The sequence below is a fragment of the Labrus mixtus genome, chromosome 20, assembly GCF_963584025.1.
Source record: "Labrus mixtus chromosome 20, fLabMix1.1, whole genome shotgun sequence".
Lineage (NCBI taxonomy): Eukaryota > Metazoa > Chordata > Actinopteri > Labriformes > Labridae > Labrus > Labrus mixtus.
Genome location: NC_083631.1, coordinates 10,458,614 through 10,480,117, shown reverse-complemented (window position 1 = coordinate 10,480,117; position 21,504 = coordinate 10,458,614). Strand labels below are relative to the sequence as shown.

Below are 21,504 nucleotides of genomic sequence, written 5' to 3'. Positions count from 1 at the left end.
CAGAGTGCCCATAACCTCATCACCCTGACCTTCTGCAGTTCGTCTCTGGTCCAGTGGTGGAGTCTGGCACTGTTGTGGGGTGCCAGTCCAAGGAAGGCCCTCTCATGGGACAGGCTCCTTTTGTTCACTGTGCTGGTGCCAAGGCTGGCACTAAGCACATTGTCCAGGGGGAACAAAGGGTGGCCGTAAAACAGCTCCTCTAGGGCCAACTCTGCTTGGAAGGCCTTCCATGATGCCTCAAATCTACCGAAACCCATGCTGGATTTGATGCAGTCCTACAGGGTAGTCAGCAAGAAGTGGACGATGCTTCAGACGGTGGAGGTAAGACCCTTTCCATCTTCCGTGTCCTTTAAAGGGACAAACAGAGCATGTTCTTGGACCAGCTTATCCAAGGCCTTGACATCAAAATAATCAACAGGGTTGAACCTGAAGACCTTCCCTCCTTCAAAGCGGACCACCTGCTCTACTCTACACCCCAACTAGCACACCAAGTGCTCTTGTAGGTCACACATGGTGGAAATATATTTGTGTGCCCTCCTGTACACCACCGGCTGGTGGTGGGGGTGGTTCAGGCCACAGGTCACCAGTGCCCCACTGACAGGATGCTTGAACGGCTGGAGGTAATGGTGGTGGGGAGAATCCAAATAGAGCTGAATGAACATGAGCTTGCCCTCACTTGAAAAAACATCCAGGAGAGTCCTGCTCACGTCCATGTCCAGGGTGTCAAGGTTCGCTTGGAAGTTGCATGCTTCATGCATTCCCACTGCTGTAAACAGAGCACCTCTCACTCCCTCCAGATCCTGCAAGGCATATCTGTGTATCCTCATCATCCGCATTTATCTTTTTTGCCAAATGTACAGACACAGAGGCCACTGTGCTCACATCGACAAAGTCAGAAATGTCCAGCATGTCTGCATCTCTCTGTCCAAATTGAGTCATCACTGGTACCACCTTGAGGAAATGGCATTTCATGTTTTGAAGCAACTAGTCCAGGAGGTCAAGGATACATGTGGCATCCTGCCTCAGCACCCTGTACTTATCCAACTTGTCTGTCCCCTGTTTTTGTATAGTCTGGCGACTCATTTGTTCCTTTGGAAGTGTGCGCAGCAGCTTTTTGAAGTTGAAGAACACCTCATTGAGCAATTCTGCTGCACATAGAACAGTGTTCCATAGAGGTCTGCCCTCGACAGATGGCTGTGTGGTTTCTGGATGCAGGTTGGAAGTACACATAGTGTTAGGGTATAGCCCACTGCTTTTTTAAGTGCAATCAACCCTGATTTTGAGCAGTCGTTGAGGGGGACATGCTTTTTCAGGTACTGGAACACCTTTGGAAGGCCCTTTGCAGTCAGCCTTGGCATGGATAGTTGGTGGATTCCACCCTGGATGCCAACCAAGTTGTCCAGCTCATCAACCACTCCGTTCATGTCAAAGGACCACTTCAAGTGGTCTTTGGTGTTTTCAACTGTGGTTGAGTGTATTGGGATGTTGAAATCCCCATGGAGAAAGTCAACATCTGACTTGCAGCCTTCGAAAATGTCAAGTAGACAGTTGTTGTTCTCAACGCCAACATTTTCTATATCTGGCAACCTTATGTTGTCTATGTTTACCAAGGGTAAGCTGTCCATGTTTGAGTCAGTCTCGTAGTGAATGTGAATTTTTGGAAATGAGTCTCTGTGGAATATTACAGCCTTATATAGTGGCAAATAATAGTTAGATGAAAATTATATAGTGGAACATAATAATTTAGCTAAAATTATATGGTGGAAAATAATAATGTAGTAAAACGTGTAATATTTTGCAATTTAATTGGATAAAACAGGATGTCGGTGTGGGGGGGGGGGGGGGGGGGCTTGGGGTTAGGTAAGGTAGGGGGCGCAGCATCCTCTAGGGGACGCTACGAGGGGCACAGGCACTCGGGGGACGATGGGTATTAAAATATGTTTAAAAACCTCCTTAAAAATCAACCACGGTGTTTGATAAAAGCCCTCTAAGACAGTATTAAAATTCGGATAAAATGGTGACCGGACCACCGTGCAGGAGAGGCAGGCGGAGCTCAATTGTTAAAGAGCCCATATTATGCCCTTTTTGGGGTTCGTATATTTAATCTATGTACCTACTTTTGTATGTTCACAATAGCTAAAGTCCGAAAAAAGTGTCTGTTTTCATGTACTGCTCCTCCTTGCTCCCTCCCCGCTCTGAGTCCGTCAGCTACGCTCTGCTGAGCCCCCACTGCAGAGCCCACACTGTTAGACCCCACGTGGGCCAAGTCTGCTCTTGGTCAGTTGCTCTGCACGCGTCTCGAAAATTTCAACATGAGCCGCAACGAGCCAATGGACTTAGATCAGTGATCTCACACTGACAATGAACCGAGCGTTACGTGCAGCTAATGCTACAGCTAACAGGAAGAGGTAGGAGAAACCGCGTTTCCGCAGACTTTGAATTTTTGCATATAGATGTGCCTAAACATGCACAGGACACTTGGAAAACACACTGAAGGGCATATAAAACCAGAAAAAGCATAATATGGGACCTTTAAATAAAAGCCTCCGGCGTCCCAGGGCCTCTGATAAAACCATCTGAGGAGTGTCCAGGCGACGGCCGATGCTAAATAATATGTTAATTACCTTTAAAAAGAAGTAAAAGTATTAAATAAAAGGAAAGACCTTAAAAGTGCCCTGAAATGAAAGAATTAAAGCAGTCTAAAAAGGTCTGCATACAGTGGCTTGCAAAAGTATTCATACCCCTTGAACTTTTCCACATTTTGTCACGTTACAACCACAAACGTAAATGTATTTCATTGGGATTTTATGTCATAGACCAACACAAAGTGGTGCATAATTGTGAAGTGGAAGGAAAATTATACATGGTTTTCAAAAAAAAAAATTAAATAAAAAACTGGTAAGTGTGGTGTGCAAAAGTATTCAGCCCCCCTATACTCTGATACCCCTAAATAAAATCCAGTGCAACCAATTGCCTTCAGAAGTCAACTAATAAGTAAATTGAGTCCCCCTGTGTGTAATCTAATCTCAGTATAAATACAGCTGTTCTGTGAAGACCTCAGAGGTTTGTTAGAGAACATTAGTGAACAAACAGCATCATGACACCCAAGAATCACACCAGACAGATCAGTGATAACGTTGTGGAGCAGTTTAAAGCAGGTTTAGGTCATATAAAAATATCCCAAGCTTTGAACATCTCATACTACAGGCTCATTTCCAAAGGGGATGATGAAGAAGGTGAACCGCCTTACCTCCTTCATCAAACCCTCTTCCCAACACCATAACATTTGAAAAGGTCAAATCAAACACAGCTAACTGGATGCATAACAACATGTCTATTCTCAGAGAACACTATGACCAAGTCATTGCTGTGGAGCTGGAGACCGTGCCCCCTTATAACCAGGAGGCCTTGGACAGGGCCATCCAGTGGGAGGGTGAGGTATAGGAGGAAATTCACCTCCTCCTCCGTAACCCTAACCCAACCCTCAACTCTCCCCTCTGGACTTTCCTCCACTCCCCAAACCAACAGGTCCATCCACCACCCACCGTAACCTCCCTCGCCCTCCTCCTCTGTCCTGCCTACTACCTTACCCCCCACTCCCCTAAACCTAACCTTAACCCTGTTCCCTCCTCCTCTCCTAAACCTAACCTTAACCCTGTTCCCTCCTCCTCCTCTCCTAAACCTAACCTAAACCCTGTTCCCTCCTCCTCTCCTAAACCTAACCTAAACCCTGTTCCCTCCTCCTCTCCTAAACCTAACCTAAACCCTGTTCCCTCCTCCTCTCCTAAACCTAACCTTAACCCTGTTCCCTCCTCCTCCTCCCCCCCTCTCTCCACTACCACACCCTCCTTATCCCCTAAGTCTAGCTCACCCCCTCCTCTCCCCCCCACCACTTCCTCAGGTCTCTGTACGTTGGGAGGGGTCGGTGGCGACATCGGGGCCCGGCAGGGTGACTCAGCCTCCATTGCCAAAACGCAGCCCCGGACGGCGAGTGAAGGTTGAAATCCACCCACTCCCACAGAGTGCACTCAACTGTCTGGGGGTCACACGGGCTGGGTCCTCTGCCTTCCCCCCCTGTCGCCCCCTCCTCCCCTTCCCCCCCTGTCGCCCCCTCCTCCCCCCCTTCCCCCCCTGTCGCCCCCTCCTCCTCCCCCCCTCCCTCCCTCTTCACCCCCTTCACACACAGTCAATAACCGCACTGAACAGACACCGCCTTACAGTAACATTGTTCTACCCTGCAGTAACACCATTTCAGCCTCTCCACTTACAGACACACCACATAACCAGCAGAGGGAGCCAGAGCTGCTTGCCACAGAGTCCTGTGTGAGAAACAGTAACATAGAGGTGGATAATGAATCAATGATGATGAAGGGAGTAACGAAAGCAAAGCTGAAAACAACCCCAACATCTGAGATATCCACCTCTTATGCCACAAGGGCCTCCGTGGCAGCACATGGCTCCCCAAGTAGGCCGGAACCACACACGCACCCACAGAAAGATACAGGACTGGTCGCTGGAGGTCCGGAAGAAGACACTCATTATAGGTGACTCCAACCTCTCCCGGATCCCTCCTTTCACAGACCCACACAGACAGGTAGACAGTTTTCCCGGAGCCAACTTCCATCACATAGCCAGCATCCTTAAGAAACTCACCCCATGCCACAACACCACACAGTTAATACTCTCAGCCGGACTAAACAACTGCCTATCAGAACATGTCCCCACCACACAACTCAAACAACTACAGACCATGTGGAGGACCAGTCAGACCACCTTCCCCAACACCACCATTTACATCCCCATCATAAACTTTTCAACCAGACTGGACAAACACAAACAGACACTACTAACAAAACTTAATGACACAATAGCCTCCAAATATAACTTCATACCGGAAAACAACCCATTACTCTTTCAGACAGGCAAGGACCACATACACTGGACTTCAGACATGGCCGGGATGTTGTTCAGGTACTGGAAACAGCAATTAAACTTGTAACTGGGGAAAACTGTCAAATCACAACTCCTCACCAGTCCAACATTACCAACCTCTGTGTCGTTTTCTCCCTCACAGCCGTACAGCTGGAGATATTAGAAAAAGGTCTCACCTTCATCTCCACACCCAACCCACCCACCCGACCGGAGCTCAGAGGAGACCTACACACCTTCCACGGGAGGCTTAAGTTAAGGGATCACTTCCAGGGGGAGCAGAGGCGGGAGCCTGTGCCGTTCACTGGACCGTCCCACTGGTCACCAAACACAGACACACTTTCACCTGCCATTTCTCAACTCATCCATTAAAACAACCTCGCACTCACACATTGGCGCCCTCTGCCACACAGAACGCACAACATTAGTCAGATCATCAAAACATTGGGTAATCACACATAGTCATTAAGCCAGCAGATAAAGGGGGTCAAATAGTTACTCAGGATTATTCAGCAATTATATCTTAGACACACACAGACAGTTAAATAACAGCACATATTATAAAACACTGATACACCTCAGATGGTTTTATCAGAGGCCCTTGGACAGATAGAGCTCCGCCGCAGTGGTCCGGTCACCCTTTTATCCAAATTTTAAAACTGTCTTAGAGGGCTTTTATCAAAACACCGCGTTGTGGTTTTTAAGGAGGTTTTAAACATATTTAATGGTCATTGTCCCCCGAGTGCCCGTGCCCCTCGTAGCGTCCCCTAGAGGACGCTGCGCACCCTAACCTACCCCTACAAACCCGTCGAAAGTTTAGAGACATGGGTACCCCTACACTTATCCGGTTTTAGCACACTACCTGAACCTGAACCTAACCTGTCGGGGTGTGTTGCAAGTCTTACCAAGTACACAAGTCCACTCCCAAAAATAGGCGTTGGTTTCGAGTACTTGTGACAAACCCTTCGAAAGTTATTAAAGTTTAGAGACAAGGGTACCCCTACACTTATCCGGTTTTAGCACACTCCCTAACCCTAACCCCAAAGATTTGCACAAATCTAAGCATAATCATGGGAACACCGACGTTGGTAACTGTGTAAAAGGCTCAGACCGTCCGTGGTGTTCCTGTTAATTGATCACGCTCCTCCTGCATGTTGATGACGTAAGCATCTCGTGAACAGTTCACCACAGTGTGTGTCGTCAGAGATGAGAGCGGCAGTTTACAAGTTCGCTGTACTCTGCAACAAAGTTTATGTTAAATTTGACCTTTGTTATGATCCTGCTGTCCTTGTATGGCTATCCAACAGTGTTTCCAGTGTTGAGTCAATGACGGAACGTAAGTTGTCGTTAATGTTTGTTTATATTCATCCGTTTGATATTTACACCTGTAGCCTACTGCTAAGCTGGAGAAAGGATGCTCGTGATATTGTCTTTATGCTCCAGTTTATAGCCGTGCCTTTTCTGATGGGAGCTTAATTGATTACACGTGTTGACGATAAGTCCGTTTATGGTCTTGTAACACCCCTTGTTTACCAGCAGATGGCGCCAGTGTTACTTTTAAACCTAGGCGGTAAAGTTTATGTGGAGTAGTTAATTTACCTCGAGCTAATTTCTGCCATATATATATATATATATATATATATATATTGTTGTACTCTAATAATTCTAATTAATATATGTATGTTAGAAATTATTGTTTGTTTACTAATCAATCTTTGTACTAGAGATTTAATTTGTTTACCTTTTTTGTTACAGACTAAATATAAATATGTACAATACTGGATATCAGTGAATAAACACTGCTGGACCACAAGGCAGTTTAAGACCAACTACTCCTCATCATTTACTCTGTATCCTGACCGATACACCATCCTGTTTCAAGTCAAAACCTTTAAAGAATTAGCTGCACCTTATTACCTCTCAAACAGTAACCAAGAAAAAAAGAGATAATGAAGTCGAGAGAGGATGAAAACACTTTATTATCACTTATTGTGATTAAAATGAAAAATTAAGTTTCTAAATTATCAACAATTCAATCAATAAAAATTTAAATTAACATCACAGTCCAGCCAATCACAACACTTCTTTGTATTGTTCAGGGTGTGGCCTCACAGCGTGACCTTCTTCTGTAAAGGTCAAACGTTGAACATGTTGGATGTCTTTGTGGGCGGAGAGTGTCACTGATTGGTCCCACCTCCATGGGGAGGGGCTTTTGTCTAAGAAGAAGAGATGTCATTAAGGGGAAGAGGGAGGGGACATCTTGTGCCTTGTTGTCATGGGTTAGGGTTAGGGCCAGTGGCAGCCTCTCCTGATACACCCGACTGATCAGCTGATCCTCCAGAACATCCACGCTGACCAATGAGCTGAAGAGAACCTGAGAGCGAGAGACATTCACTTCTATAGAGAGAGAGAAACAGAGAAGAATGGGGGGATTAGAGTTATATGTGTGTGCAGGGTTTTTCCTGCATTCAAAAATTAGGAGGTGGCTGCCTAACTTTATAAGCTAAGTGACCCATGTCAGAGTCTGACAGGTGTTTTCATGATGAACAGTTACGGCTGTACACCAATATGGCGGCAGCTTTTTTTAATTGAGCCAGCTCACCAGGAAACGCAAAAACAAAACAAAAAAAGAGGAAGAAAAGTGAAAGGAGATGTTACATGATAATAAATGAACCCCAGATTTCCGAATGTGCGTTCAGCGCTCAAAGGTTAAGAGAGCTGTGACCATTAGAGAGTCACTCAGAGTGACACGAGGCTTCTTTCCACGTTCCAATTAAAAAAATATTTTTTTTATTCAGCGCCGTCACGTCTTTGTCACAGCTTTGTGACGTGTGAATGAAAAGCTTTGACATGCCGACGTATTTTAGAAACACCTTCAAATAAAAAAACGTTCAAACGGATCAAAACAACTTCAAACTCGTTGTCACAAATAAAGATTTACATGACAGCTTCAATAGTTCATAAAAAACACTGTCAAACATTTGAAAACATGATTCAGTCCTGAGGACAGTTTGAAATAAGTCAGAGGATTAAAAAAACATAAAAAAGAAATGTCTAATATTCTGAGAAAAACAAAGCTGAAACTTCACCTTCTTCAGACAAGGTGTGAATAACAAAGTTTAAAGTGAAAGTCGATATCCAGGAAGGACCAGAGATTCATTATTTATGAGAGATTACAAAAATAAAAGCACAATTAATGAACAAAAATACACTAGAGTACAATAATGAAAGAGTTTGATGCTCAAAGTGTCCAGGAGGGGGACCACAAGACCCCTACATTTACAGTACATGGTGAGTGTTTATGAAGCCATACATGAATATCTCCACCCTCACTTTCACAGCAGTGATGCACTGAGCCTCCAGAATGAAGAAAAACACCAACAGTGAACTCTAAAGGTATGGAGCAGGGATCAAGGGGAAATTCAGGCACCCTCCTGATCCCTTAATTCTTTAAAACTATTAACCTCCTCATTATTTATGAACCCCAGTATGTTCTTGTTCCCCTTTCACAACTTTTGGACCTGTTATCTGTGCTGTTTGGGTCGACTTCTGAATCTATTTTTGTTGTTCTATTAAGCTTTTCTTTGAAATGATTCGAAACCAGATGTTGAGGGTTCGGGTTAGCCCTGGATTCATCTCCACGTTTAGATGTTTTGTGTGCTTCTTGTCACCTACTATAGCCTGAATGGGCCATGACTTGTATTACTTTTAATTTCCTTCCATCTCACTGAATATGAAGGATAGTACACATTTAATAATGTTTTCATTTGTGCAGCTCGGTGATAACTTTTCATCAGGGGGTGTTGTGAATTGTTAAAAAAGTTAAATAACGAGATGTTAAAACATACTATTTACGTTACTTACACTAATGTGTGTGAAACATTGCTAATGTAAATTATTTGACAGGAAGTGCTTTTATTTTGAAGTCACAGGAAATGCAAAATGCCATGTTGTTGCTAGCTTGATGTAGTGAAGCCAAGACGACGTTCAAAAGTCGTTGCAGCTTGTTCTTTTCCTTTGTAAATATGAATAGTCATCATTTGAAGCTTCCTCTACAGCACAGCGGAGGGCTGAACCTCCCTCAAAACATTTCACATATGAACTGACTCTGGATAATATCCAGAAAATTACAGGAGGACTGCTCTCCCGACCTGTTCACATGTGCTCCTCACAGCAGGGAACTATCCCTGTCAGAGGGGAGGGGGACTATCCCAGAATATTTGTCTTTACACCAATGCTATGTGTAATCCAATGGAATGACAACATCCACTAAAGAGAGGAGAACAACATACTGACGAACAGAAAACATAATGCAGCAGGTTCATTAGAGCACGGAGATCGTAGTGGTCGCGTGTAGACACTTCATGCAGTCACTATACAAACATCATTCTCTTTCTATTGGCTGGAGTTGAAATCTCCGGAGTATATTCGGCCGTGTTCAGACATCAGCTCACTCTGATGTTCTGCGGATGAAATACTAGGGGTCTGGAGGAGAAACCTCCGGGTAGACTAATCTCCGGAGTTTTTCAGGAGATTTCCATATGTGTAATAAGGGTTTTAGATTTACGTACTTGTAGAGTTGTAAATCTAACCCTCGGCCTTCGTCCTTGACAGATTGATTTTGAGATTATTTGATCCCATTCTATGAAGTCCTTCTGTGTTAGCACCAGATAATGTAGCTTCTGGAACAGGTAGAATAGGTTTCAGAGTATTTTCATTCATTTCATTTCATTTCTTGAGGAAATGACACTCAGTCTTCCTATAACAGATTTTATTTTGGAGATTAGTGGATCATAGTTGATAGCTTTTATTTTACTTAGTTCTTATGTACTCCTAGACATTTCATTAAGATCAATTCCATATTTGTTAGAGGTTTTGCTCTCTCATATCTGCAATGTTTGGTAGACTTATTGTCTTAGACATCACATGAACCCGCCACAGACTGTGTCGTCCCCACAACCACCGCCGTCCTCATTCATGCACGGACTGCTCCGACCTCCACCTCAGCAGCGTGTGGGCAAGAGGAACGCGAGGAACACAAAAGGAGAAATCCTGCCTGCATATTACCTCATATGCTCTTTTGAAAAGAGTCTCAAGATAACACTTGCTGTGAATTTGTGCTTTACAAATAATGATTGATTGATTTTATGTGTTGATTTTACTTCATCCATTGGCTCAACACTTCTAAGAAAATGGCAGGGAGGAGAGGACTCAGTGAAATGTCAACATCCACGTCCGAGACTGATCGATTTGAGACTTCCATTCATCTTTATTCTAGCTGTCTGGTGATTATAACACACGGTCCAAATAAAATAACTATCCAAGAAATCCCATCTCACTGTATCAAACACCTTTTCTGCATCCAGTTCACCACCAGTGCTTCTACCTGTTCTTATATTACACAATTATTATAATTCCACATGTTGAGTCAGGACACCCTGCCACAGCCTCTAACACAGTGAGTGTGTGTGTGTGTGTGTGTGTGTGTGTGTGTGTGTGTGTGTGTGTGTGTGTGTGTGTGTGTGTGTGTGTGTGTGTGTGTGTGTGTGTGTGTGTGTGTGTGTGTGTGTGTGTGTGTGTGTGTGAGAGAGAGAGAGTGTTACCTTCAGTAGCTCGAGTATTGATCAGGTTTTTAGTTCTCTCTGATCGCTGTATAGTCTCCTGAACGACCCTCCGGGTGTTGAACTCCGCCCCCTGCAGGACAATGCAAATGTAACCATGCTGATCCTCTGCTGAAATTGGGGATGTACCAGGAAGTGAGTTCTGCAGGTACAAGTCTCAGGTATAATGAAGCTGGTTGTCACCAATCTAGGTTAAGTATTTCTGCTTCAGTCAGACTGAAGACTATATTAGAGTAAATACGGTAATAAACACACTGCTACAGTTTGACTGAGATAGTGGTTTAATCAGGAACTGTAACAGGGTCGTTTAATTCATAAATAATTACTGAGGGATTTTGCCAAATAGAAGTTAAATTCATGTAGGTTCATGGATTCCTTCAATTCACTAATTTTTTTTAGGATTGAACATAAAAACATAAGAGAACCTAATCGTTCTGTAACTGTAAATTTAAATGACTCGTTAATTTGAACTGAACAAACGTGACTTCAGCGCTGCAGAAACCTCCAGTGTAAATGTAAAACTGATGCAGAACTGTAGTTCTTTAAGCGCCCACTTGAGGCAGTCTGCAAATCATGTCTTCATATTCACGTAACAGTTTTGGGTCTGTGGAGGTAGATAAGGTACAGTCGCCATTTCCAACATGGCCACAGCCTTCGTTGAGCTTCATAACGATGACATCAATGAGACAACGTCCATGTGTTATACGATCTGTGGTTCAGTCAGTTACCATGGTGATAGAGTGACGTCTGACTTTAGGTCAGATTACTGTGACCTCTCAACTGTCAATCAAATCAGTGATGTATTAAAACAGCCAACCTGCAGGGACTGAAGCTCCGCCTTCAGAGCCAGAGTGGTGTTTAGCTCCGCCCTTTCAAGGCAGCCTGGATTTGGATTGGATAGTGCAGGAGAAGGCTCCACCTGCTTTTCCGAGAATTCTTAAAGTAGAGAAGATGTTGAAATGATGTCAACAGAGATATTTAAAAACATTAAATAATTAACTTATGATGATGAAAAGAATCCCTGACAGGTCACAACTTAAATCACAAATAAATATATCAAATACAACATCTGTAAATATTAAAGTTCAGACGTACTGAGAACTTTTATATTTTCATAAAACTGATTTTTACAGAAACTGAAAATTAAGTCAAATTAAATTATTTTAAAAGTATTCTGTTAAACAGCCTCGTGGTCCAGCAGAGTTTATTTACTGACATCATAAATATTTAGTCAGTGAAAAAAAGTAATCTATTATCTTTATGTTTTATTATCTTTATGTTTTATTGTCCACACACATACTAAGCACAATAACTGATGAAATTGTGTTTTATAGGCCTATAATGGGAAATGGCTGATTTTAACGGTGAGCAGAAGATTTTTGATCTCATTTGTTTTTATTTTGATTCCTTTCCTCAGGGAAGTGTGGTTACCATGGTGACGTCCTCTGCTCCTTCTCTGACCTCTGATTGGCTGCTCAGGCGGTGTCCCCCTGTTCACTGTGATGTGAGGCTCTGGAGTTACCGTGACAACCACCGGCTCTTTATAACGCACCTGTAGAAGACCAGTCACAGAAAGTCACACACACACACACACAATGAGAAAGACACACACACACACACACACACACACACACACACACACACACACACACACACACACACACACACACACACACACACACACACACACACACACACACACACACACACACACACACACACACACACACACACACACACACCTTTCTGCCTGTCTGGCCTTGTAGGCAGGGCTTTGGCTGTGATTTGTCACTCTGCTGAGTTGTTTCCAGTGGGCGGGGCTTCAGGTGTGTGTGGTGAATCTTCAGGGCGGGGCTGAGTGTGATGGACAGGTCGAGTTCAGAGCATTGCGAAAAGGGGGAGGAAGAGAGGGGGAGGGGGGCAGTGAGAGGAGAGGGGGGAGGAGAGAGTAGGGGGAAGGAGCTCTGCATCCTGACAGGAGACAACAGAAAGTTCAGAGGCTCTACAGCATATAAGCTAACTTCTGATCACTTACACCTGTGCAGGTGTTCACAGGCTCTAAAGCATATAAGCTAACTTCTGATCACTTACACCTGTGCAGGTGTTCACAGGCTTTAAAGCATATTAATAACGTCAGACTTTAACCTTTTAGCTAAGAGCTATCAACAGCTAACCACTAGTCAACGCTAACGTCAGTTACCATAGCAACGTGAACTCAGGCAGGCAGTGTAGCTAACGTTAGCTTCTTGCTAATACTCAGTTCAACATTAGCGTCTAATGCTAACAGGTGCTAACATAACAAAGATGCTCTCACCTGGTTAAGTTTACGCGCACCGGTACTCAGAAGCGCGAGCTCTCCTCCTCAACAAACAGGAAACGATTTAAATATTAACTTTAATTTAACAATTTAACGTTTTAATGTCGGAATAACGGCTCGTTTTTAAACTTCCCTCCTCACGTCTCTTCTGACTCTTCTTCTTCTGGGTTTATTGCGTGTTGTAAGTCTTCTCTCCCAGGTGTGTGCCGCCCCCTGCTGGTCAGGAGTATGTACTACGATAAACTGCAACTGAAAATGTAAATAAAGTACAATAAACTACGTTTTTAATAACTAATTTTAACTAATCTAAATGAAGACTTACTGAAATACTGATTCATGAGGATTGTCTTTACATTTTAACTCTTTCATTTTCTTTTACATTCAGATCATACATGAAATGTTTGTTAAAGAATATAAATAAATGAATATTTTATTTATTTTATTCTGTCAGGTTTATAGGGGTTCTCTAAGATGATCTCTGAGAGGGTAAGTGTTATATTTCATGCTGTTTGTTTTTGTCTTCTGTTTGACCTTTGACCTAAATCAATATGTCTATTATATACTATTTATACAGTATATTATAAACTATTATACCTTTTGTAGACATGAACTGTGATTTGTGTAAGCAGAAACAAGGAAAACAAATATTTGAAAATGATAAAATTTAATGACGTTCAGATTTAATAAAAGTAAAACTGTTTATTTTTTCAAGTCTGTTGATTCGTTCTTTGTGCTTTTTCACGATGAAGAAGATTTGATGCAGAAACAAAAGAGGCTCAGTTTCACTTTCAATTCAGACACCGAGGGTTAGGTTGAAACACCCCCCCCCCACACACACACACACACACACATCAAAGGTTAGGGTGACACCCCCCCACACACACACCCACAATAACAGTTATTAACATGTCTACATGAACAAATAAAGCCCAGAAGGGTTCTCTTCCAGCACAGTGATAGAACAGTTACAAACATACTGTGATTCATCTACAGATATAAATGTATATTTATAAACATACAGATATAAATGTAGATTTATAAACATACAGATATAAATGTAGATTTATAAACATACAGATATAAATGTGGATTGATGACTCTTTATATATTTATGACCGTTTATTTATAAATGTGTGACCAGCTGATTCCAGATGTTCTGTCCACTCCTGACACAGACGTCAAACCGGGGTTGACTCGAACACAGAGGGATTTGTAGTTTGTTGCCAAAAGGAGTTGTAATCCTTTATCTGTGCACCAGATAGATTTTTTTTTCAGTAAACCCGATGGGATTTGTAGTCCAGCAAGGTTTGCTGTAATCCAGGATGGTGTGTAAAACTGGGATATCCTTTTTTCAATTATGAAGGTGAAAAACGTCAATGATTACACGATAAAGTTCCATGCAACAAGCACACCGACACCCTGAACATGTTCCAACACACATGGGACACATCGAAACACACGCGAGCATCTGTTAGCAGAGAGGAGGAGCAGTGAAGCTAATCTGTAGTTTTTAGTTTGTGTTTTTGTAGTCCAAGAATCCGATAAACAGGGACTTTAATACGATGGAACTTTTAATCCACTAATGTGAGAGATTTTAAAAAAAGAATGACCCTGTTTATCACAGCTAATATAATAACAGGCATTATGTCACACCTGAACACTGATGCTGTTTCACTTCAGCTGGTTTTCTTTAACTCGTTAATCCGTCACAGATCAAATGTTCACACATTAAAATTTAAGGCTTTTCTGCCCGATTTGATTGCTTGAAAAAGTTACCCGTGTAACAACGCCTCCAGACTTCATACCCTAACCCCCCACGAAAACATATGATAACAGTTAACCTCTTTTGATCCAGCAAACTGTTTCCAAAGTTCTTCATTTCCAAAAGGGATTTTTCTCCCATCAGAAAGGTGTGATTTAAACCTCCTCGTCTCCTTCTTCTTGGTTCAGTGAGTCTCTGGTTTCATCTTTTCTTTCAGCGTGTCTGTTTAATTCTCCTGAAATAAGAAACACAAAATATTAAACACAGTCATCTTTATTTAGCTCAGACTTACAGAAAGAAAAACATCCTCACATTGTTTTATGACAGCTGAAAAGATGTCACACTTGTGGAAGTTACTTTGTTAATGACATCTAGTGGCGAGGTTGCAAACTACAACCAACTGACCACAAATGAAAACACAGTTGTTTGAAGGTAAATGGAGTAGTGCTGTAGTAGAGTAGAACCAAGAACCTTGTAAGTTTAGCGTGTGTGTGTGTGTGTATTTACCTGCTAAAGTGGTTCAGGGTAGGCCTGTCTGGGGTCAAAGGTCATGTCAGGGATGTAGGACTCGTGCATGTCGGGGTCGAGTGGCAATGTGTCCAGAGGCAGGTCAGAGTATCCGTAGGGGGGATAAGAACCGTCCAATTCTGAGAAAAACACAGAAAATCCCATTAAGTCAAGTCAAGTCACATTTATTTATAAAGAACATTTAAAAAAAGTGCTGTACAATGCATTAAAGAAACAACATGAGATCACAATATCCACAAGAAAGATATATACATATATATATATATATATATATACATACATATATATATATATATATATATATATACATACATATAAAGAAAAAATATATATATAAATAAAGAAAACAACAAAGGGAACCTGAAAGAAACGGTCTATTCAGGACCAGAGTACTCAAATGCTAACGTGTAAAAATATATTACATTTACCATCATTACCCTCATTAACCCTCATTAACCCTTATTTACCATCATTACCCTCATTAACCCTCATTAAACCTCATTTACCATCATTACCCTCATTAACCCTCATTAAACCTTATTTACCATCATTACCCTCATTAACCCTCATTAAACCTCATTTACCATCATTACCCTCATTAACACTCATTAAACCTCATTTACCATAATTACCCTCATTAAACCTCTTTAAACCTTATTTACCATCATTACCCTCATTAACCCTCATTAAACCTCATTTACCATCATTACCCTCATTAACACTCATTAAACCTTATTTACCATCATTACCCTCATTAACCCTCATTAAACCTCATTTACCATAATTACCCTCATTAAACCTCTTTAAACCTTATTTACCATCATTACCCTCATTAACCCTCATTAAACCTCATTTACCATCATTACCCTCATTAACACTCATTAAACCTTATTTACCATCATTACCCTCATTAAACCTCATTTACCATCATTACCCTCATTAACCCTCATTAAACCTTATTTACCATCATTACCCTCATTACCCTCATTAACCCTCATTAAACCTCATTTACCATCATTACCCTCATTAACCCTCATTAAACCTCATCTACCATCATTGGCCCTCAACAAGCTCATTTGCACTCATTAAACCTCCTTAAACCTCTTTGTGTTCTGTGGACCTGGAGTAGGCCTATGCTTGTTTCCCTTGGGAGGTCATGTGGGGGTTACTCATGAGTATGGGGTCCAGGGGCTGTTGCTGTAAACCAATCCAGTCCCTGTATTAACAAGTTAGAAGCTGTGTCTGCATCCTTGGCACAAAGTCAGACAGGTTCCCTGTGCGTGTTGGGCTGTCCCTTGTCTTCGATTCTGTTTGTGATGCTCATGGACAGGATCTCAGCTGGGCAGCTGGGGTGAGGAGGGGCTTCGGTTTGGGTACCTCAGTATTTCATCTCTGTTTTTGCAGATGATGGTGTTCTGTATGCTTCTTCAGGCTGTGACCTCCAGCAGGCATATAGGCAGTTTGCAGCCAAGTGTGAAGTGGTCGGGATGCTGGTTGGCACCTCCAAGTCCGAGGCCATGGTACTCTGCAGGAAAACAGTTGATTGCTCCCTTAAGATGGGGATTGAGTCCTTACCCTGAAGTGAAGGAGTTTAAGTATCACAAGGGCTTGTTCACAAGTCAGGGTATAATGGATCACGAGATTGACCGGCTGATAGACCGTTATTGCCCATTATTGTGAACGCTGTGCCGGACCTTTGTGATGAAGAGGGAGCTGAGCAGGATGGCAGTAGATCTTTATTCCATCCCTCACCTGTGGTTATGAGCTGTGGGTAGTGACTGAAAGATTAAGATAGAAGCGGTTTAAATGAGTTTCCTCCTGAGGATGTCTGAGCCAATTTTTAGAGCGAGGAGGAGGAGCCAGTTGAGGTGGTTTGGGCATCTGATCAGGATGCCTCCTGGTTGCCACCCTCTGGAGGTCTTCTGGGCACATCAAAATGGGAGGAGACCCTTAGATAGACCCAGAGCTCACTGGAGGGATTATCTATCCCTTTTGTCTGGGAATGCACTGAGACCCCAAGGAGGAGCTGGAAAACGTTGCTCGGATAAGCGTAGGATAATGGATGGATTAATGGATAAACCTCAATAAACCTAATTACATCATTATAACTTTTAAATAATATTAAATGTAACCAAAAGTTAAACATGTTCAACTGTATTTTGTTTTGTTTTCCACCAAAAAGTCAGTTTTAACTCCAGGTCCTCCAGGACTCATGTGTACCCTAGATTGACTCTATTGTGAAGTATTCTGGACTAAATGTAGAGCGAACGCTTGATGAATAAATGAACACATCAATCAATAAATTAATGAATTAATGAATAGATGAGGCTGAAAAAGGAATTCATTTGTCTTAAGTGCAGTGGTTGAGTCGGTTGTCTCTATACCGGAAGGTCAGGCATTCAATCCACAGCTCATGCAGCCCCTTGTCCGATGTGTCCTTGGGCAACAGACATAAACAAGTTGCTTCCTCCGCTTTAGAGGCAGCATATAAGTAGATGAATTAATAGTGATGGACTCTTTACACAGCGGCCTCTACCATCAGCGTGTGAATGTGTATGAATGGATGAGTTAATACTGATGGACTCTTTACTCAGCAGCCTATACCTAGAAAGGAACTAGACAAGGTCATGGTAATTTACCAGTTTTTGCAATTCAACAACTTCAAAACAAGTTCCTTCAACTGACCTCCATTACTGACAGCTGTGTGTGTGTGTGTGTGTGTGTGTGTGGTGTGTGTGTGTGTGTGTGTGTGTGTGTGTGTGTGTGTGTGTGTGTGTGTGTATGTGTGTGTGTGTGTGTGTGTGTGTGTGTGTGTGTATGTGTGTGTGTGTGTATGGTGTTAGTGTGTGTGTGTGTGTGTGTGTGTGTGTGTGTGTGTGTGTGTGTGTGTGTGTGTGTGTGTTGTTAGTGCGTGTATGTGTGTGTCTGTTGAAGGGGATTAATCTTGTTTTCGTCTGCTCTTTTTCTCGTCTCCTCCTCTCTTTCCCTCTCACCTCCTCCTCTCCTCCTCCTCCCTATCCCTCTCTCCTCTCTGTTTGTCCTGCTCTGATCACTTGACCTCTTTTTTTGTTAATACAAACTGTTTTAGTCATTTTTATGATATTTATGGCCTGAGGTCTGACTATCGAAGAAGTAATAACTCAGAAACACACTGATTTAGTTTTTAGCGTATCCAAGAACCGAAATGTTTGAAGTCTCACTTTTAAATACATGTTTTAGAAATATGAACTGTGGATCAGAAAACTCACCGTCGGTCAGATATGCAGCCTCCAGAGGAATGGAGTGAGTCTGAGACGCACAACGGAGAAGAATACACCATTATTATATTAACACAGTGTGTGTGTGTGTGTGTGTGTACACCTGAGTTAATAGCTACATTTAAGAAGTCTGTCAACAAAGAGCTTTTAAAACACACACACACACACACCCACCATGTCCCAGGCTGCAGGGTCGTGTTTGAACAGCGAGTGTGTGAGCTCCACGGAGACTCTCTTCCTGTAGTCTGAACTTTTATCTTCGGAGATCCTGAACAGCACAGCGGCGGCGTACGTGGCTGGTGGCAAGATCACATCAATTATAAACAAACTTGTACACACTAAATGTCGTAACACACAACACGTCATAACACACAAAGTTTGGCCACTTGTCGAGTTTGAGCGGGTAAGTGTCATGAGTTCTCATTGGTTGCTGAGCACTAGGGTTAAACTAATTTCTGTACTCCAGGGGTTACCTTCCACTATTTGGAGTTATGGACTAGGATCCTCTCATTTCTTAGTCTCTATTTTCATTTTCATGTAGCCTATAAAAGTACTATATTTAGATAGAAGCTTACATTCATTACATTTTTTTTAACAATTGTAATTTAATGTAGGGCTATAACTAGCAGAGGGCGTACTAGTTATTATACACTTGATACTTTATTTTATAAGGAATACGTTATATATATTTAATAGTAAGAATTTTCAATACATAAAAATCTGTGGTCACAAGTTTTCATGCAATAAAAGATCAATATGTGTCAAACAGGCAGTACAGGTGTTATCAGGTAACATGATCAAATATTCAGTCCAAGAATAAAATCAATTATGACAATCAATCAAATCGGTAAAGGTACAGGGTAATGAAGCTGTTCTCATCAGAAGGAGATATTATATTATATATTATTATACTAACCCTAACCCATTGCTGCAAACAATTGCAAACGAGACGCAGGTTGCAGCACAGTAAGTATTTACAGCCGTAATACAGTCGTAAATCATGTTACAGGTCGGTATCAGTATAATAAATAGTTCTCGGAATCAGATAATTAATAAAGTCTATAGTCAAACTTGTTGAAGGTAGGAGTGAGTATAATAAACATATCAAGTGCTGGTAGTAGAGTTTTTATAATCCAGGTCAGGTGAGTAATAGAACTTTAGAGTCAGGCAATTAATTTACAATAAAAATCATTCATGTCTAGTAACTAATCAGTAAGTGACTATAAATAGTAAATATTAATAACATCAGGATTAATAGTATAATCTAATATGATATTCATGTATGCTCTCTGCTGATCATAACCTTAAATAATAATAAAATAGCTTGTTGTTTTCAAAATAAAAATGTGTGAATTACGATGGTATATTTCCTAAACCACCATTGAGTGAGAACCATTGCTGTAACTTTGGCCCACACAACTGTTCATGTTTTTAATGATATAAACCTTAAGTTTAATAAAGGTGTCCATTAATGTGTTGCTTTACCAAAAAGGCAGCAGTGGAGCAAAAAAGGGAAATTTAATCTTGATGAAAATTGTGTAAGTCATAAAACTGCAATCTAAATATTTGATTTTAAAAGGCTCCGTTTTGATCCTTAGTCCAAAACTCCAAATAGTGGAAGGTGGAGCACAGAAATGGTTTAACCCTAGTGCTCAGCAACTAATGAGAACTCATGACACTTACCCGCTCAAACTGGACAAGTGGCCAAACTATTCAAAAACTTGACTTTTAACACATCAGCAACACGTTAACAACTTATTAACAACACATTAATAACATGTGTTAATAACATGTTAAAAACAATTTAATAACGTGTTGTTAATGTGCTGTTAACACATTAATAACACGTTAATAACATGCATTAACATTTAAAAATACATTGACTCATAAACAAGTCTCAACTTGAGGACTTGTCATAATATCCAACAGCAGGTGGCGCTCTTCCTCCAGTTTGGTGTATTCAAAGTTTTCATTGAACTTTGTAACATTTTGTTTAATTATTATAATAATTATAAAATAAATAAATACATCAAATATTGTCCAAAGTGTTGCTCTGAGTTGAGATAAACAACGTACCAATTCCTTCGTTATTGGAGTGCAACAGCTCCATGAGTGGAGCCGACGCCCCCTCAGCGTCGATCAGCTCTGCAGACTGTTTATCGAGAGCGAGCTCGCACAGCACGCCGGCCGACACACGCTTCACGTTTTCTACGTACGAGTACAACAGCTGTAAAGACACACAACAACACAGGTTACAGGTTACTGGTTTTACTGGTTTTACTGGTTTACTCTACAGGTTAGAGGTTACTGGTTTTACTGGTTTACTCTACAGGTTAGGGGTTACTGGTTCTACTGGTTTACTCTACAGGTTAGAGGTTACTGGTTCTACTGGTTTACTCTACAGGTTACTGGTTACAGGTTACTGGTTGACTCTACAGGTTAGTGGGTTCTCTGTACAGGTTAGTGGTTGACAGTGCAGGTTACTGGTTACAGGTTACTGGTTGACTCTACAAGTTACTGCTTACAAGTTACTGGTTGAGTCTACAGGTTACTGGTTACAGGTTACTGGTTGACTCTACAGGTTAGAGGTTAGAGGTTACTGGTTGAGTCTACAGGTTACTGGTTACAGGTTACTGGTTGACTCTACAGGTTAGAGGTTACTGGTTGAATGTACAGGTTACTGGTTAACAGTACTGTCACAGTTGTGTTCCTCTTCTCACCTGGCTTCATTTAGTCACTCAGTATTTATCCACTCACCCTGCCTCTGCTTCACTAGGGCATGCCTCTCACCTGCCTGCATTGTTGTTATCACGGAAATCACTTCAGCTTTCTGTCCCTGATTATGAGTTTGTCCTCTGCGACCCTGATTTCTGTCTGCCTCTCTCCTTGGCTGCTTGAGATTTCCCTGCAACAACACCTCAGTGTGAGTTTTCCTTTATCCCTGTGGCCCAGAGATTGTCTGTGTGGTTACACCCTAACCCAAAGCATTGATTGACCATCGATCTACGTACCACCCACACCTGTGGTCATGACCTAACCCTAACCAGATTGTGGATAGAAGCAGCCTTAAAGATGTGTGAAGAGTGAAGA

At 41.8% G+C, this 21,504-nt stretch overlaps 2 protein-coding genes across 3 annotated transcripts in view; both read right to left on the bottom strand.

Moving 5' to 3' along the window:
- Positions 1-6,623: 6,623 nt before the first annotated feature.
- Positions 6,624-13,043, bottom strand: ppp1r35 (protein phosphatase 1, regulatory subunit 35). Its single transcript, XM_061027300.1, has 6 exons — positions 12,865-13,043; positions 12,293-12,521; positions 11,982-12,102; positions 11,368-11,486; positions 10,533-10,623; positions 6,624-7,326 (listed from the first exon to the last, which is right to left on the bottom strand). The coding sequence occupies exons 2-6, from the start codon at positions 12,518-12,520 to the stop codon at positions 7,025-7,027; spliced, it is 861 nt and encodes a 286-aa protein (XP_060883283.1). The 5' UTR covers position 12,521; positions 12,865-13,043; the 3' UTR covers positions 6,624-7,024.
- Positions 13,044-13,514: 471 nt separating this feature from the next.
- jupb (junction plakoglobin b) overlaps positions 13,515-21,504 on the bottom strand; it is a 31,689-nt gene continuing 23,699 nt past the window's right edge. Inside the window, exons 13-18 of one of the 2 annotated variants that reach the window (XR_009665831.1) lie at positions 20,491-20,641; positions 18,589-18,710; positions 18,406-18,445; positions 15,137-15,276; positions 13,911-14,864; positions 13,515-13,854 (exon numbers count right to left, since the gene is read on the bottom strand). Coding sequence is in view for 1 of the 2 variants with exons in the window: in XM_061027294.1 (XP_060883277.1) it covers positions 15,140-15,276; positions 18,406-18,445; positions 18,589-18,710; positions 20,491-20,641 (450 nt within the window). In the remaining variant the exon portion in view is untranslated. Of the gene's footprint in view, positions 14,865-15,136; positions 15,277-18,405; positions 18,446-18,588; positions 18,711-20,490; positions 20,642-21,504 lie in introns of both variants that reach the window. The other variant, XM_061027294.1, reaches the window with a different exon arrangement.